The following is a 17,961-nucleotide window of genomic DNA, read 5'->3' on the forward strand; positions in this document are numbered from 1 at the left end:
AGTTGAGAGTCAACCGCAGCAAGTGGTTGACTTACACGTCCAGCATTCTAGTTGAGATATGAACAGACAGGGTCATACTAAGTTATAAATACCATGACTAGTGTTCAAACACTTAAAAATAGACTTAAGCCCGGGGAATATTTTAAGTGTGTTGTTATATTATTGATTTTATAACATTATCATAATATTATATTATAACCACTTTATTATATCAGATAATTTAGCCACTTTGTGAGGAGAGTGTTATTTCTCCCAATTTATAAGAGAATTAATTGAGATTTAGAAATGTTAAGTAATCTGCCCAAGGTAACATAGCCAGGAAATTTCAAAGCAAGAATTTGAACCCAAACTTGGTATGCCTCCAATACCGGGATTTTTAGTCAGTATGGTACATTGCTGGTGTAATAAAAATAAGTTTGTTTTTTATGGAGACCAGAGAAATATATTAAAAAAAAAAAAAACATATTTCTTTCTAGGGAGGTAACAAAGCAGGTGATTATAAGTCTGACTCAGGAGCTGGAATTTACCATTCATAGGCCAGTCTCTTAATCTCTCTCTGCTTCAGCTTTCCTATCAGTGGTATAGTGATAGTAATAGGACTTACCTTCTAGGGTAGTTGTGAAGATTAAATGAGTTCATATACAGGGGGTTTAGAAAGTGTCTGGCAAATGATAAAGGGTGCATAGGGTTTGTTTAAAAATAGATGGTAAAGTAAGAGTCAGAAAGGAAATGAGGTCACTCAGGGTAGTTCCTCTTTTGATGTCCCCAGAGTCTCCCAGAAGGACACTGCTAATCTGGGAAGTTAAATCCCACCTGTCAGAGGCTCTCCGTGGCCACCAGCTGCCTGGCCATGACATCGTCAGCAGCAGTCAGCCCCTTGGCTAATCCTCTCGCATGAGAAGCTCAGCTGTGCCATTTGGCACATCTTGGCTCTGGGGCCCTGGTGTCTCTGTCTTGTCTTTAAGTCTAGACTCCGTAGTTTCTGGAAACGCAGGGATATTTTCTACTTCTTTCCCACCCTTGCTGCTCTGTTTGGTGGATACCCTACAATGACTAATACCCACTCATTCCTTTAATATTGTTTATTTCCTGGCCTGCAGCTAGAGATGAAAGCTTTAGCAGAGAGAAGCCATATTATATTCTAAGAAGATTCCTTGCTGTTAGACGAGAAGGGTAAAAATGTGTTTTGGGGCTTCTTAATGACTGACTTGTTTGTAAAGTCTCAGATACCTGAGTACCTCCCCAAGCTGTTTGACCTTCTTGCCACCTTGAAAACCTGCCCTATCCCCTCCAAGAGCTCTCTGACCTCCAAGTATGTATCCTCAAAGTCACAGTGCTGATAAACACATCACCATAATTTCACATAGAACAACCACCCAAGCTGTTAACATGAGCCCATCTTAAGGGATTCTGACTTGACAGGAGCCTGTCCTTTATAAAAAGCACAGCACATATTGGCTACCTGCTTCAAAATCCGGTCGACATTCCAAAGGCCTCTTCAGAGTCCACTAAGGAATGTCGCAGGCGTTGTCAACTCCCTGCAAGGATTTGGAAAGTTTCCTGACCCGTGTGCAGTTTTCTGGGATGAGAAAATTTCCCAGAGGGGTGTATGCATCAAAAATAAGAAAGAAGAACCATGACTTGACCTCCCAAAGAGCCACAAATATAGGAAGAAGCCACAAAGAGTCCATCCCTGGAGGTGCAGAGGGGCCTTCAGCATCATGAAGTCAGAATGAATAATCTGAAGTAATGAAAGTCAGAAGAATAATTTCTTTCTTGGGCCTTCTCGTGGCTCCCCCTCCACTTTCTCCTCCTCTCCCAGGCATTTCCCTGCTGATTAGCCCAGCTCCACCTGCCTCGGGCATCCTGAGGACTCGGGGTGGTGCAGGTCAGCTCTTCTCCGTCCCCTGCTCTGTCTGCTGTCTTTGACTGTCTCCTGCTTTGCCTCTAACGGCTGCTTGAGTGGTTGAGATTAGGTGATGGGTGGAGAAGAAAAAAGATGAAGGGGCCACTCAAGCTTGAGTTAGAAAGTCCAGGCCAGCATTTCTCAGAGTCACCTGCTAACAAAGGGCTTCTCCTAGTAGCCAACAAAAGGAGTTCTACAGCCTGCCCAGTTCAAAGTGCAGCTCGGCCAGGGAAGAGCCGCTAGGCTGCCTCGTCCCCCACTCCCCTTCCCCTCTCAGTGTCCCTGTTCTCTGTAATGTATCAAATGTAACAGACCCCACTTTGTAGGGATTTAGAGGACATAAACCGAGATAACGGAGATGATGGGATTACTATAGGGGCTCGCATGGAAGCATTGAATAAATGGTAGAGACAATGAATGAATGATTAGCCCATCTCCACCAATGAAAAAAACTGTGATGATGATGAAGAAATGATTGGAAAGGAAGAAGAAGGAACCAAGTGAAGAGCCTCCCTCCCTCACACGGGGCTTAACACATAATAATCTCTAGTCGGATAGCCAAAAGGATAGCGAGGTGGATGGAGAGACGGGTGGGATGTTGGTTATTGAATTGGTTTCACAAAATCTGGATCAAACAAAATCCAGTAGTCCTCCCCCCACCCCCATACTGGATTTCTCAGGTGTTTTTATATTGGAGTAGTCATCATGAATTCTCTAGGTGGGAGGGGGCAAAGAAGGAGAGAGAATGAGAGGGAGATGTGGGGGAAAGCTGACTTTCTCCAACTTTTCCCACCACGGGCTCCTTTTCACAGTGAAACGTCTAATGAGACCTCTGTCATGCAGAGTAGGCTTTGGGAGATGCCTGTGCAGGCTCATGTTTTCAAAAGAGAAAATGCCGCGTGTGGAGCTCAGGTGGTTCAGCCGATTCAGCAGCTGCATGGGTCTTGGACAAAGACGCGTGTTATCGTGTTATCGGTCCCAGAGACTTGTGCTATTTGCAGTGCTTTCTGTGCCCGGCTCCTCGGGGGCCTGCAGGATAGAAGGAGAAAGGCGTGAGGAGGACGACAAAGAGACGTCTAGAGGAGCAGCTGCACTCCTCCCCCAGCCCTGTCCTCGGGGAGTGTTCGTTTGCCTCAAGCAAGGTCAACAAATTCTCAAACCCAGTTGCCATTCATCCCCAAACAGGTCAGAGGTTGGTTCCTGAAGCATTGTTGATCTCAGCAGAGATGATGTCCAGGGTTGATATTCTTAGATTTGCTCATTCAGCCAGTCAGTCTGGCTTTCAGAGGAGAATCAGGTCAAGAAGCGCTTAATGAACCAAGAGGAGCGTGGCGCTGCCTGCACCACTGGGGGTTCGAGTTCCCAGTGATAATCAGAAGCCTCCTCACTCCCCAGACCTGCTGGAATTCAGTTGCTGAGCGTCTTTATAACCATTTGTGAGGATGGGGGCAATATGACTGAGAGTCCCAGATTCTTTGAGTTCCTTTTTCTTCAAAGGCCTCATCTTCATCATCCCCATAAACCATCAGTTGAACTTGAAATTCTAATATTTTGGTTTCAAAAACATATTTGAAACATATCCTTTGCTACTTCCTGTGCCTTAATTTTTTGTTTGGGTCATGGAAGAAGGAGGAAAGCTCTTAAGTAAGAAGGCCCTTCACGAGTTGCTTTTGGAAGCACTATTTTATTTAACCAGCTCTTGGGTGAAGGAGAAGAAGAGTTTTGGTGCCTCTGGCCTGGTGCTCCAACCAGCTGCTGCTAATTCTGTTATCACTATGACAACTATCAGGTCCAATTTACTAAGTGTCTGCTGTGAACCAATGCCTTGGCTATATACTGCAGTATATTGTACTATTTAAATATCTAAACCACTTTGTGACTTATGATTACTTATCACATGATTTTATAGAAAACAAAGGCACAAAGAGGTTGTTAATGTGCACAGCAACACACAGCTAATAACTGGCAGAAACTGGGCTTTTAATGTGGGTGGTGTGGCTCAGGGAGAGCTCTGCACTGTTAAGCTATGGAGATTCAGGTAAGGGAGTTCAGCATGGTAAGGAGAAGTACCAGGCAGAGAGAGAGAGTAGTAGGAAGAACTTACGCTTAATAATTACTTACCATTCTTGTTAAGTCTTTTCCAGGTACCAACTCATTTCCATGGGTTAATGAAACCCGTCCATCAGTGGGATTAGGGATGCATCTTCTCTTCTCTGGATGGGATTTATCCCAATAGATTGGTCCTTCAATGAGCATTCTAATGGGAGTGGGGTTGTAAATTGGAGAAGAGCTGCCTAATGGCCCTATTGTGTCCTACCCACAATATATGAGGTCCAACGATTAAGTTCATGAACTTGCCACTGCACACTTAACGTTGGAAGCACTGTACAAACAACTTCTCACACTCAGCACAGCAGACCAAATAAACGTCAATAGAGAAACAGGAAAATCTTAACTGAAAATCTTGGCTAACAACTCATGGCTCTTGCATCACAACAGTGCACCAGCTCACACAGCACCATCTATGAGGGAGGTTGTAGCCAATAAACAAATAACTGTATTGGAACACCATCCCTACTCAACTAATATGGCCCCAGAGGCTTTTTTTCTTTGCCTGAACATAAGGAAAATATTGAAAGGAAGACATTTTGATGAAATTCAAGACATCAAGGATAATACAATGATAGCTTTGGTGGCCATTCCGAAAACAGAGTTTTAAAATTGCTTTGAAGGGTGGACTAGGCACTGTCATTGGCACCAAGCTTCCTACGGGGAGTCTTTTGAAGGTGCCATAGTGATATTCAGCCAATGAGGTCTATAGTACTTTGTCTAGAACACGTTCATGAATTTAGTTGTCAGACCTTGTGTGACTATATGGAAGCTTTTCCACAGAAGATCTTCCCATCAAAAGTTTGATGCTTTTGTGCGTTGGGTGCTGTGAGAGCCCTCTTGGGGCCAGCCTCCCCTTTTCTGGGAATTCACCTGCAGTCCTGGACATTCAGGACTGAACATTCCGTGGAGCATCTCAGGGAGCTGGGTGCTAGGGGGAGCACCTGAGAGAATATACCTGTGCTGTATTCTCACCTGTGCTGGGTGGAGTGTGAGTGCATAGTGTCTGGTGGTGAGCAGCATTCCTCACTTTTGGTTCCAGCCCCTCCCCTGGTGTGGTCTTCCCTCACCATCTCGCAGGTCTCACTGGAGTGCAGAGAAACCTGCCTCTTGGTAACTGATAAGGCACACAGCACGTTGTTTAACCAGAGGCCAGTCTTTTTACCTCCCTGAGCTTCCATCTCGTCTCACAGATGAAAGCTAATTCTCGGATTCTTCTTGAAGATCTACTCTGTGCTCAGTCCTGTGACAATGACAGGGGAACACGGTGACTGAGGATGTCCAGTGGAAACAGACCTGCATGGACACACCAGCTACGTCTCTACATCCTGGGGCGTATCCCTGCTGGTGTTTCAGAATTTCAGCCAAATAGATCGTGAGTGCTGGGCAAAGGTAGGAGGCTTCCGGGGGACCTGGCAAGTGACTGCTGGTTTTGCTCATGTGGCACAGTCCTATGGCAGGTAAAAGCAGGAACACTCCGACAGAGACACAGATGGGGTCTAGATGAGACAAAGCTGAAATAAGAAGCAAAGAGAGAGAGAGAAAGCAGTTGTGCACAGGGACATTCTAAAGAATGAAATAAAAATAAACTAGCCCTTTTTGAATACCTTCCAGTGCCAGGAACGCCCACACACAGCAGGTCTTTTCACTGCTGAACACACCTGTGAGAGGGTACAGGTGTCATCCCATTTTACCCCTGAAGAGGCCAGGGCTAAGGGCTGAAAATACCATCCTGGATAAGAGGCTTAAAAGGATGGCAGAGTTTTTCTTTCATGTGGGTATTAGATTGTCTGCTGGCTCCATATTAGTATTGGGGGGCAGGTGAACAAAAGAGGGGAGTGAGGAGAGGGAGGGAGATGGTTGCACTCCTGCTTAATGGTCACAATGTTAAGGTGTATGGCACACCTCTTGGGGGTGGGACACAGTTATAAGAGGGACTCTACCTAATGCATGCAAACATCGTAACCTATTTCTTTGTACTATAAAATTAACCTGAAACTAAAAAAATAATGTAGCCAAGCTTCAAGCCCAGACTCTCTGATTTTCAATTCATGCTTTTTCTGTGGTGCCTTAATGCCCCCAGGGCACGGGAGATGACCTTGGAGATGCAGACAGGTATCTCTACTACCTGGGGGCCCCTGGCAGCCTGTTCATGTTGCTCACAGTTATTTCAGGAAGCATTTTGGAAAACTCCACTTGCCTAGTCACCATTTTAATCATTAGGTGAACAAGGAAGAATGGGTTGCTTCTGTATCTGAGCCAGTCTGCCTTCTGTGAAGGCATCATTTCACTTAGAGGCTTACAATGTGAGCCTTCCTTAAATAAATTCTAAAATGACTCCACCACGGTGGATGGAGTCATCAACTAATGGTGATGATGCAGTTAGTTCTGCCTGGGGTAGTGAGGAAGGCTTTGCAAAAAATGTGACATTTGACTTAGACTAGCAAGGATGAGCAGGAAGGAGGGAAGGGAAAAAGAAAGGAAAGGAGGAAGGGAGGGAGGAAAAAAACGAAGGGAGGGACAGAGGGAAAGAGGGAGGAAGGGGCTTTCTGCATAGCAGGCAAGTTTGAATGGAAACTCGAATTCTCAGAAGTGTTTGGCAAAGGCAACTGGCCAGTGCGGTTTGAACAAATGAGTGTTTGGTATAAAGAAGGAGACGGTGTATTGGAAAGTGAATCTGGACAAGTGAAAGTGAGAAATAATGTCGAAGGCCTGGAATACTGTAGAAAATTCTATGTTATGCAACTTTACCTGGAAACAGGATGGTGTGAGCAACTAAGTAATCTGCATAAATATGTATTTTACAACATGATAAACTTTGTCAACATCCAAAAAAAACAGGAAATCAATTACATTAAACTTATTCAACGATAGGATCAGAGAAACACTCTGTTTTACGCCTCTTGTCAGCCATTTAGGAAGCAGGCAGAGAACGGTGGAGAGGGGCCCACAGAAAGCTCAAGTTTACGAGGGAGCTTCCTCACAGACGTGAGTGTGAGGGAGGGTGGCTCAACACATGGAGACCTTCCAGTCTTTCAAGAGACCTTGTAAAGGCTCCGCATCCGTACCTCAGTGAGTAGGACATTGGCCACATACACTGAAGCTGGTGGGTTCAAGCCCGGGCTGGGCCTGCTAAACAATGATAGCTGCAACCAAAAAAATAGCCAGGCAGCCTACTTGGGAGGCTGAGGCAAGACGATTGCTTAAGCGCAAGAGTTTGAAGTTGTTGTGAGCTGTGACGCCACAGCACTCTACTGAGGACAACATAGTGAGACTCTGTCTCAAAAAAAACCCCAAAAACAAAAACAAAAAAACCTTGTAAATGTAAAGCCGTGTGATAACATTAGCTCTTTAATCAGTCTGTGCAGACTCAGTAACCATCATTATCATCATTTCCTTCTACGGACTGGATGTGGTTCTGAAAGCTGCAGTCGGCTCTGTTGGCCAATAGAATCCTCGGGGCAGGAACTGGTTTTCTCTGGATGCCGTCCCTTTCCTGCAGCCGACACTACAGTTTCTCTCTCACCTTGATGTCGAAACCGCTCAGAAGAACTGGCAGTGGGCAGGACAACCCTCTTAAGAGTTGTTGAGATCTCCACTATCTGAAACCCGGAGCCAAGACATGTTAATATAGGGAAGGGAAAGAGGAGCTAGTTATAACTAAGGAGGGAATGTTGTCATGGCAGGTGGAAAAGGATGGGAGAAATATTTGGGGGGGGAGGGGAGTGAGATTGAACTATCAGAGGCTAAGGGAAAAAAAAAAGCCCTTGATGAAAATCCCTGATACAGGAAGAGGAACAGACCTGGATGAAGGAAGTGGTAAGAAAGATAAGAAGTAAGCGAGAACTCAGGAAGGAATACCAATGGCGTGTGCGTTTGACATTGTCTCGAAGTCTAACTTTATGGATAAAGTATATGCTCTTGGCCGGGTGCGATGGCTCACAGCTGTAATCCCAGCACTCTGGGTGGCTGAGGTGGGTGGATTGTTTGAATGCACAATTTTGAGACCAGCCTGAGCAAGAGTGAGACCCTGTCTCTAAAAACCAGCCCGGTATTGTGGCAGGCATTGTAGTCCCAGCTACTCAGGAGGCCGAGGCAAGAGGATAGCCTGAGCCCAAGCATTTGAGGTTATTTGAGCTATGATGACACCACAGCACTCTACCCAGGGCGACAGAGTGAGATTCTGTCTCCAAAAAAAAAATAAAAAACAAACAAAAAAAACCGTGGCTCGGTGCCTGCAACTCAGCAGCTAGGACACCAGTCACATACACTGGACCTGGCGCGTTCAAACTCAGCCCAGGCCTGCCAAACAATGACAACTGCAGCCAACCGCTTGGGAGGCTGAAGCAAGAGAATCGCTTAAGCCCAAGAGAATCAGCCTCCCAAGTAGCTAGGACTATAGGTGCCCACCACAATGCCCGGCTATTTTTTGGTTGCATTTGTCACTGTTGCTTGGCAGGCCTGGGCCAGGTTCGAACCCGCCACCCTAGGTGTATGTGGCCAGTGCCCTGCTGACTGAGCTATGGGCACCGCCACCCAACATTTCTGTTAACCTGCCAGCCCCGGTGTATATGGCTGGCACCCTACCCACTGAGCTACGGGCGCCGAGCCTATCACGGAGTTCTTAAAAAGAAAAAAGAAAATACCCTCGGTTATAGCTAGGTGTCTCCATATCTTAGTCCATAATACATTCATATTTCTCATTTCTACCTGACCCAAATCAGTAGATTCTTGAATAAAAAACAGTGTGTACATGAACACACCATCATGCATGACTTAGCAATGGGGATAGGTTCTGAGAGATGTGTTCGGTGATTTCATCATCATGGGACCATAGCAGAGCGTACCCAAACCAAGATGCCACCACCTCTTACACACCGAGTCTGTGTGGTGTGTCCTGCTGCTCCTGGAGCACCAATCTGCACAGCCTGTCTCCATGCTGGATCCTGGAGGCAATGGCAGCACAAATGTAGTATACATATTTGTGCATGTAAACGTTTGCACATAAACATTTAATAAAAATATGGCATTATAGGGGTGGCGCCTGTGGCTCAGGGAGTAGGGCACCAGCCCCATATACTAAGAGTGATGGGTTCAAACCTGGCTCTGGCCAAACTGCAACAAAAGAATAGCCGGGCGTAGTGGTGGGCGCCTGTGATCCCAGCTACTCAGGAGGCTGAGGCAAGAGAATCACCTAAGCCCAAGAGCTAGACGTTTCTGTGAACTGTGATGCCACCGCACTCTACTGAGGGCAATAGAGTGAGACTCTGTCTCTACAAAAAAAAAAAAAAATGGCCTTATAATCTTATGGGGCCACCATCACATACATATATGTGTGTATATATATGACTATAATGCCATATTTTTATATATAAACATGATTTTATTTTATTTTATTTTATTTTTGGCCAGGGCCAGGTTTGAACCCGCCACCTCCAGTGTATGGGGCTGGCACCCTACTCCTTGAGCCACAGGCACTGCCCTTATAAACATAAGTTGATATATAAGATATGCTATATTTTCATATATATATATATAAAATAGCCATCATTATCCTAAATGCCATTATCTATATAGTCATCTTGGGAGTCTATGGTTGCCAAATCTTCAGGTATTGAAATCCACAGATGCCCAGTTCCTGATATGAAATGGCAGAGCCATTAGCCTACACATATCCTTCTGTATATTTTTAAAATCCTTTCTAGATGACTGATAAAACAGAATTCATGCTATGTCAGTAGTTTTTATACTATATCATTTAGGGAGTAATGGCAAGAAAAAACAGTCTGTACCTGTTCACCACAGATGCATTTTTCCTCCCAGATGTTTGAGATCAACTGTTGGTTGAGTTGCCTGATGTAGAGCCCACAGGGATGTGGAGGACTGGCCATCTGTATAGTGACCCACCTTGTCCCTGTAACTGCAGTTTGCAGCCCCTCCCCACACAGGTGCGCTCGCTGGGCCCTCTTGGTGAAGAGCGAGAGAGTGTGGTTGCCTGTTTGAGTCTCTGCGTGTAATGTTTCTGGCCGAAGGGACTGAATAAATTTCCCGCTGCCTGGTCCAGTGGCCTTTGCACTTTATAACACTGAAGACACCTACTTCGATCTGGCACAGTCCTTACCTACGTAGCTACTAGCTCTCCCCTCCCACGATTGCTAAAGAAAAGCAGGTGAGAGAAACACCCATCTCACAGTACAATGCTCTGTCCTCCTCGGTAGCTTCTCAGAAATGTGGTGTTGAAAGTCATAGTCAAAAGCTAAAGTTAGAAACGGTATCGGACTGTTGAGCAAGAGGGGTCAGCTTGCAGCTGTTCTGAATTGTACAACGTGTCCACGTTGATGCATGAGAATCAATTACAGAGAAACCTTGTCAAGATGGCCAAACTGCAGCCTTAAATAATTGAATTCTCTGCCAAACCCTGTCCACTGTTGTTATCTAGAAATGTAATTATTGCAGCTAAATCAAGCAACTAAAATTAGTGTAGTGTAAAAACACCTTGGCTATCTAAAAGTGGAAGAATTGACATTCGGATTTAGAAAAAGCCAATCATTGAATATGTTTGGCAAGTGTTTGAAGCTCTCCCGCTTTCGACAAAACCTCTATCACACGTCCTGTGTAGAGGGAGAGGTGCATTGTGGCGAGGGGGCGTTTGGTTTGAAGGTGGTTTTCAATTACCCCTGGGCCATGGGCACTAGGTAAGTGGATCCAGTTCATCAGAATTTCATTTTACTGCTTTCAAAACTCTAAACCACTGACATGCTTTCCTGGTATGAAGAATAGAAAAGTGGCAATTTGAATGTTATCTGAGCCTTCAATCTGAAATCAAAGACAGCTCTCTACCAACCATCAGGTAAGGAACAAGAAAGACATGCTGAGAATGGCTAACAGCCTCCTGTATTGTACACATTGGGATGTGGTGCCAGGACCTCAATTGCTGTACAGCCTTACCCGGTAGGGAACATTATCAGCTCAGTTTTCCAAATGAGAGAGTGGGGTTCAGAGAGGCTAAGTAACTTGCTCAAGGTCACACAGCGAGTAAATGGGCCATCAGTATAATTCCAATTCGTGTAATTCCATAGGAGTTTATCTACTACCATATAACATATCTCAAATGGTCTTTTGGGTATTTTCAAACACCAGAAAGATTTCAAGTATCTATTTAAATGTAATTTCTCATTCACAGATGTGGTGCACATCAGATATGCCTGTAAGCTCTGGGGACAGGGAAATGTCTCTTATCACCATCGAATGCTCAAAATAAAGAAGGTCTTTAAAATATAAAAAGGGGGGGGCATACAAAGTTCTATTTCAGAATAAAATATAGCAGTGAATATAGTGTCATGGTTAGGAATCTGGCTCTGGAGTGTGCCTTAAAGCTCGGCCCTGCCTCTTAAAAGCTGTATGACCACGAAAAACCCCGTTTAATGAGCATGAACTCTGCTGTCCACTGGCTAAGTGGGACTGAGAGTAGTTGTGAGAGTGAAATTATATAACACATGTAAATAATGTAACCCAGTCTCTGCGCATAAGCAACACGCTCCGCAAATATTAGCTGGGAGCATGATTGTATTATTTACAAGTCGCCCCCTTTAAAATGGGAATCTGTACAAGAGGAAGAGAGATAAATGAGGCTGAACATCTTAGTTCCTTTTAGATCGTCAGTGGCCCTGGGTGCCCACCTTTGTCTACTCAGTTGGGGTTTGCAGTGTAGCTGATAATCGTATTAGTTTACATTTCTCAGTTTGTCCGTCTAAAAATCCCATGTAGACCCTATTCTTTGCCTTCTGGGCCAAACTAGTTGGGATGAGCTCGTATCAGGTAGCCTGGTTCCGTCTGACGCTTGATGTCTGTCTCTCTCTCTCTCTCTCTCTCCAACTAAGTTAATGAAGAGTATTTGGTTAGTCATGTTAGGCAAGCTGTTCCCAAAATAGCGCCTTCCATTTTGGTAGCTTCAACTTTGCAGCTGCTCTGTCCCTCCGTCGTCTGGGAAGAAAACTTTCACATTAAGAGTTGCTGACGCGGAGTTTCTTTCTTTCTTCTCCGCGTTGATGGGCACTTGGCTCCTGACAGAAGCAATTTGGCTCCCAGCTTTGTAGTTCAGAAGAAGTTGGGTCTATAGATTTTTTTTTTTTCCCCTAACTCACCATTGATGTGTTGAGCTTCAGAGGGAATAATACCTCCACTGAAAGCATGTTGGCGTCGTCGCAAGGAGTCCTCCTGCACCCATATGGAGTGCCTATGATTGTCCCGGCAGCCCCCTACTTCCCTGGACTGATTCAGGTAACTCAAGGCCTCTGCCAGCCAGCAACTTAACTTCAGAGTGCTCAGAGTAATAATTGGAATTTTTATGGTTGAGAAAGCAAACACTTTTAATACAGGAAAAAGCCCTCGTGTAGTCAGTGAGGAGACGGTAGGAAATCAAAAAGATGGATCACCCTAATCTGGCTATTGACATCTCTCATGGCTGAATAAATGGTGTAGTTGAGCTATATTTGCTTGTATTGATCTGGCTGCTGTTTAACATTCATGCCTTTGCTTCAGGAGGTTGACCACGGGGCACAGGGTTTGCTCTCCTTCCCAGCTCTCTGAGGGACTCAGTCTCCCAGAGCAGATCATGAGGCCAAGTAACTTATCATGAGGTGACTCGGTTAAAAGCTTTAACCCAGGAAGTGGAAGGAGCGTGAAATGTGCATGAATTCAGGTGACACCTCCGCACGGAGAGTCTATTTTCAGAGAAGGCGCTCCCCACCTGAATTTGAGTGGTGGCACTAAGGCAGGAAGGAATGCACTATTGATGGTTAATTTATGAAGTTCAGAGATTATTCTAGGAATCCCTTGCCAGCTGTTTACATCTTAATGATGACAAGGAAGTGGGACGGAGATGCACATTGGTTTCGCTTTTTAAGGGTATTCATCCATAGAGTGGATTGTCTACCAGTAAGAAGAATAGGGCCTTTTTCTTTTTTTTTTTTTTTTCCTTATCCTGAGTTTGTCTTTGTCAGAATATGTTGGTTCCTGCAGATACAGAGGGTGCCAAAAAACCATATATATCCTTTAAGAAAGAAAAAAGAAAATTGTGTCAACATTGTAATACTCAAGTCAGAATTGACTTCTGCAATTACAAGAGGTGCTTAAAAGTGACTTGTATTCATTTGTTGTTATCGGTATATATTGAGTATTACAGTTTTAATACAGGTTTTTTTTTTCCTTTCTTAAAATGCACGTGTATATTTTTGACCCCCTGTATGGATCTGACATTCTTTGTGGAAAGCTAACATCTCCCAGTGACAGAGCCTGCAACATAGGAAACCAGAGTGGCTTCTGGTTTTGTTGTTTGTTTCTTGAGAATGACCATCCCTCTGTATCTCATTTCTGCAGGAAAGGAAAATTATGCAGTTATCATGTCCTTTCACCTTTCATCTTGCACATGGACACCCCCGCCCCCACATCTCAGCCCTTCATAGTTAAAAGTTCCACAATATCCTAGTTCTTTAATTTAAATTTCTGGACAGGATTCTGATCAAATACTTTTTTCCCCCTCCTTGTCTGAATGTTACTGTTCCCTTGTGTTCACTGTAAGAATCTAAGGGCTTTGTACCATTCAGGGCCAGTCTATATAACAACACAACATCCCGTCATCCCAGATTTATGGTGGTTGCTCCATTTGGTAGTGTTTCTCTGTGTTATGTGTTATGAATAACTGGGTCACCTGGAGAATGGTACTCAACAATGTGGACATTGTTCCATCTTTCCTGGCACACACCAGGTGGTAAGGTCGCCCCTTCTGAAGCAGGACCTGATGGCAAATTGGAAAGTAACCGGCCTTTTTGCTTCTATTGGAAACATGGGGTGAAGGTCGACTGTTGGAGATTTGTCAGACCCTCTGCCGCCCCAACCAATAAATAATTACAAGCAAATCATGCCCTTCACTTCGTGCTGATTGATGCTGAAATTGCTTTTGAAAGTTCTCATAAGTTCCTGTTATAGATTAAGTGCCGGTGTAGGAAAAATAACGGCACCCACTGAAATGGGTGAATGTAATCAGGTTTAATGGACTTGAGAGCTTGTTGGGAATTAAATAACTATCGATTTGCTGGAATGTTGCTGTCATTACGAAATGCCACTCTGGACATATTACCCCAGTGATGGATGGGAAGACGCAAGGGCCAGCTGAGAAATTGGGGAGGCGATATTTCTTCCTTTTCTTGCAGAGTGTTCAAGAAATGTATCTGGTTACTTTCGGAAGGAACTAGTGATTTTACTGGCAAACCTCAGCCAGATCATTCTTTGCTTTTCCAAGCAAGAACTCTCTCTGCTGCCACATACAAGAAAACAAGTTTAGTTAGGAGCTCCTGGAGCTGCCGAGGTATACCTCCTTCCTCCCTTCTCAGCCCCATGGGACACAGTGAAAGGCTTTATTTCTGGTGTGCAAAGACAGCCCATGTTATTTACCCTTTGGCATCAAGAAACTAGAGTCACTCCAGTATAGCGGTACAATAATACAGGTGTCCCACAGGTCACCGTCCACAGCATACAGAGGGAAAACAGGAAATTGTAGCTATGTGTATCTATATTTACAAAATAGCCGTTACACAATTTTGCGAAATACTTATAAAATATTTCTCTACACATTGAGATAGAAACATAAAAATATTTGTAATATAATATGGATTTTATGCGTTTTCCCTGTGCATGGTGACCTTTGGGACACCCCGCCTTTGCAGTGGGAGAAATAGTAATGCGAAAGGAGGAAAAAACCATAACACGTGCTCACTTTGCAGCTGCTGCCAGCTGCCCTGCATCCCAGAAAGACTGAGCTTCCCTTGACCAGTCCCTTGATCTTGGGGGTTTCTTTGCCATTCAAGAAGCAAGGTCTTTCCTATAGGGAATTAAGGTGTCATCACCATCTTGCTATGTCATCAGGAAGACATTGAAATGAGCCAAAATAAAGTGTGTGTACTCTACCATAGGGAGTAATTTCCCTGTGACTGGAGGTGTTGAAACACAGCCATATAGCGTCTGCCTGGAAGGATCGTGGTATTATACTTAGAGATTACATTTCAACGTCTTTCTACCCTCAAGAGCCAACCTACAATTTTGTGGCAGAAGAGCTTCCTTTTATTAATACTTTAAAGTACCACTTTTTTTTAATGCAAACCAGCAATTGCCCCATTTCAGTCTTTTCACTTAAAGAGAAAATAAATAATTTGCTTTACCAGGTTTTGAGAGAGCCTGTATCTGATCCTGCAAAGATGGAGGAGATGTTTCCTAATTGTTCTGGGAAAGGGACTCATATAGGAACCCTTCCCTTCATCCTTCAGAAAAGTCAGAATATTTACTAAGTTGGATGCCCCAAACCCATTATTTTATGTCTAAGCTTGTTGAACATTTAACCAATTAGATCATTTTTCCTTCTAACCAATTACAGAATGAGTCTGGAGGGTTGAGCTAAACCCTTTGGGACTGCTTGTTTTGTGGGTACTAAGAAGCCACAGAGAGATGGAGAAGAACATTATTACCAAGTGCATCCTATGAACGGTGATGCCTTTCCCCTTGGATAGGTCTGGATTTTGGTATCTGTGGAAAAGAAGAATGCATGCACATTCCTACTGAACCTCTTTACTTATTTCTAAAATCCCATTGCTAGGTTGAATGATCAATGAGTTGTCTGACCTGGCAACACAGGAGCTCATGTCCATTGCCAAAGTCAGTTTTGAGTCCAGGAGCTGCCTGGGGGACTTAGCCAGGCCTTGGAGCGTGGTAACACCATGCTGGATGACACTCAGAACAATGGCTTTGTAACTGACTGATCTGTTTGGGTCTAACAAGCCCTTGGCTCTCTGTTATGAATTTGGACCTTCACTCCTCCATCGAGGTATCTGTCTCAAAGGTGTGTCCTTCGACCCCAAATGGCTAAGTCACTCTTCCTCCTGAACACATCACTCCTGTCTCCTCCAAATCTTACAGATGATGGGTGAGATTTTCCTGCAAGGTTGACAGCGTAAACAAAGCTATATCTGTCTATCTCACCAGGCATTCATTCCTTTACTTGCCCACTCATTTTATAACCAAAGCAACAGTCATAGCTACTCTCCGGTGGGTTCATAGCTTAGTGGGAGAAATGGTAGATGAATCCAAAACTACTGTGCAGGCAGCAGGAGGGAATGTTAGGTAGCAGTTACTGAGTGCAGCACCTGCTCTGTGCTCAGTACTAAGCACTCTGTGCTCAGTGCTAAGTCCTTAGTGTGCTCAGTACTGTGCTAAGTCCTTAGATATAGTAAGTCAATGTAGCTCCATATTATTTTCCCTAATGACTTTGAATTGTACAGTAGGTCCACTCTCCCTTATCTGTAATGCTCAATTCCATAAAGCTCTGAAAATCAGTTCCTTTTGGAAGTTTGGCACTAAATCTCACTCGGGGACAAAATTTGACCTGAAAGGATTTGCAGCTATTATTGAACTTTTTTTTTTTTTTTTTTTTTCTTTAATCTCAGGTAGTGTGAATAGTCGTGTATTTTGCTCTGGTAATATTTGTGTGTTTGACTTCAGGCTGTTGTCATTGGCCCTGCTATGGGTTTAACATAGTCAGTGTTCCTACTGAAATAATTTTCTGAAAAAGAAAATCCAAAATGTCTGACTTCAAAATATAGGTAACCCCAAAGGTCTCAAGTAAGGGGTCACACTTGTGCCTTATGAGTCCACTTTTTTGCCTATGGAGAACCTGAAGCCAATACTTAGAGAACGTTAACTAGCCCAAGGTCTTGAAGAAGGAGGTGAGATTTGGCCCAGATCTTTTGAAGCGGAGTCTTTCCTCTTGTCACCGATGTGCTGTTGAACTTGAGGTGTAGGTGCTGGGGTGCATAGGAAAACACAGAAGTAGCCAGATGCCTCTCAGAGTCAGGAAGAGGGTGCTTCAAAGGAAAGGGGAGGAATTAGAGTTGAGCTGAGGAGCCTCAGTGGGCATTCACTGGAGAGCACAGAAGGAAGATCTTAGCAGAGCAGAGAGCCTGAGTGAACACACAGTGTTGGCTTTAGAACTTGAGACTGGGCCTCAGTACCTTTCCCAACTCGTTGGCCTGGTGGGCTTCGACAGTGTTCAAACATAGGTCTCAAAAGTGAAAAGACGGGTCACAAGGACCTGGGAGGAATCTCAGGAAGGGGACTCCTGAGCATGACCCCCCCTTGCCCTGTGAGAAATGGGCTTTGTTACTGCCCTTCTGGGCATGTTAATGAGATCCCAGCAAGGGGATGTTCAATTCCTTGGGTTCATGTACAATTTGCCCTTTGTCTGCCTTCCTCTCTGAGGTAGTAGGCTGAGGACTGAATGTTGGTCGTCTCCCCACCCACTTAAACTTTCCTCAGCTCCACAGTGGCTGAAAAATGCTGATTAATGCCTCTCTGAGGTGAATGGCAACAGTGCAAGCCAACCTTACGCACTCAGTATGTGTGTCCTACGAGCAGCGTGCATGCATGTGAGTAGGGACCCCAGGAGTTACTGCAGCATTGATTTTAATGATGGATGGAGAAATGTATAGAGAACTCTGGATACATTTGTAGTTGAACTTGAAGGATAAACAACAGCTTGTTTTGCTTTGTGGCGGGTCGAGCCATTTTCAGATCTTGATCCTGCTGCCTGGGATGCTATCTGCATGTTCGGAGTGTCTTTTGATTGGGAAAGACTTCAGCATGCATGCCTGATATAAATGCTGGTGGCATCACGTACTTCGAGGCTGCTCCATCTTAGTCACTAACAGACTTTTGTGTACTGCCAAAGAGGCCATGTCAACAGTGGACTAAATTAAAGAGTGTGGGGGTGGGGGTGGCAAAGAGAATCTGTAGTCAAACAGGCCCCGGTTGATATATTGGCTCTGGCATTTACTAAGCCTGTGGCCTCAGGCTTGTCAATTAACCTTCCCAAGCCTCAGTTTTCTCAGCTGCAAAATGAA

The 17,961-nt window shown here is 44.5% G+C and overlaps 1 protein-coding gene across 24 annotated transcripts in view; it reads left to right on the forward strand.

The window, feature by feature from the left end:
- RBFOX1 (RNA binding fox-1 homolog 1) overlaps window positions 1-17,961 on the forward strand; it is a 2,283,260-nt gene that overhangs the window by 1,916,049 nt on the left and 349,250 nt on the right. For 5 of the 24 annotated variants that reach the window (XM_053556425.1, XM_053556428.1, XM_053556427.1 and 2 more), the window contains exon 1: window positions 12,013-12,295. The exons of 18 other annotated variants lie outside the window; for them this stretch is intronic. In XM_053556425.1, the coding sequence (XP_053412400.1) occupies window positions 12,206-12,295 (90 nt within the window). In that variant the 5' untranslated portion in view covers window positions 12,013-12,205. Of the gene's footprint in view, window positions 1-11,948; window positions 12,296-17,961 lie in introns of those variants that run through there. One more of the 24 variants, XM_053556424.1, reaches the window with a different exon arrangement.

Source organism: Nycticebus coucang, chromosome 12 (assembly GCF_027406575.1).
Source record: "Nycticebus coucang isolate mNycCou1 chromosome 12, mNycCou1.pri, whole genome shotgun sequence".
Classification (NCBI taxonomy): Eukaryota; Metazoa; Chordata; class Mammalia; order Primates; family Lorisidae; genus Nycticebus; species Nycticebus coucang.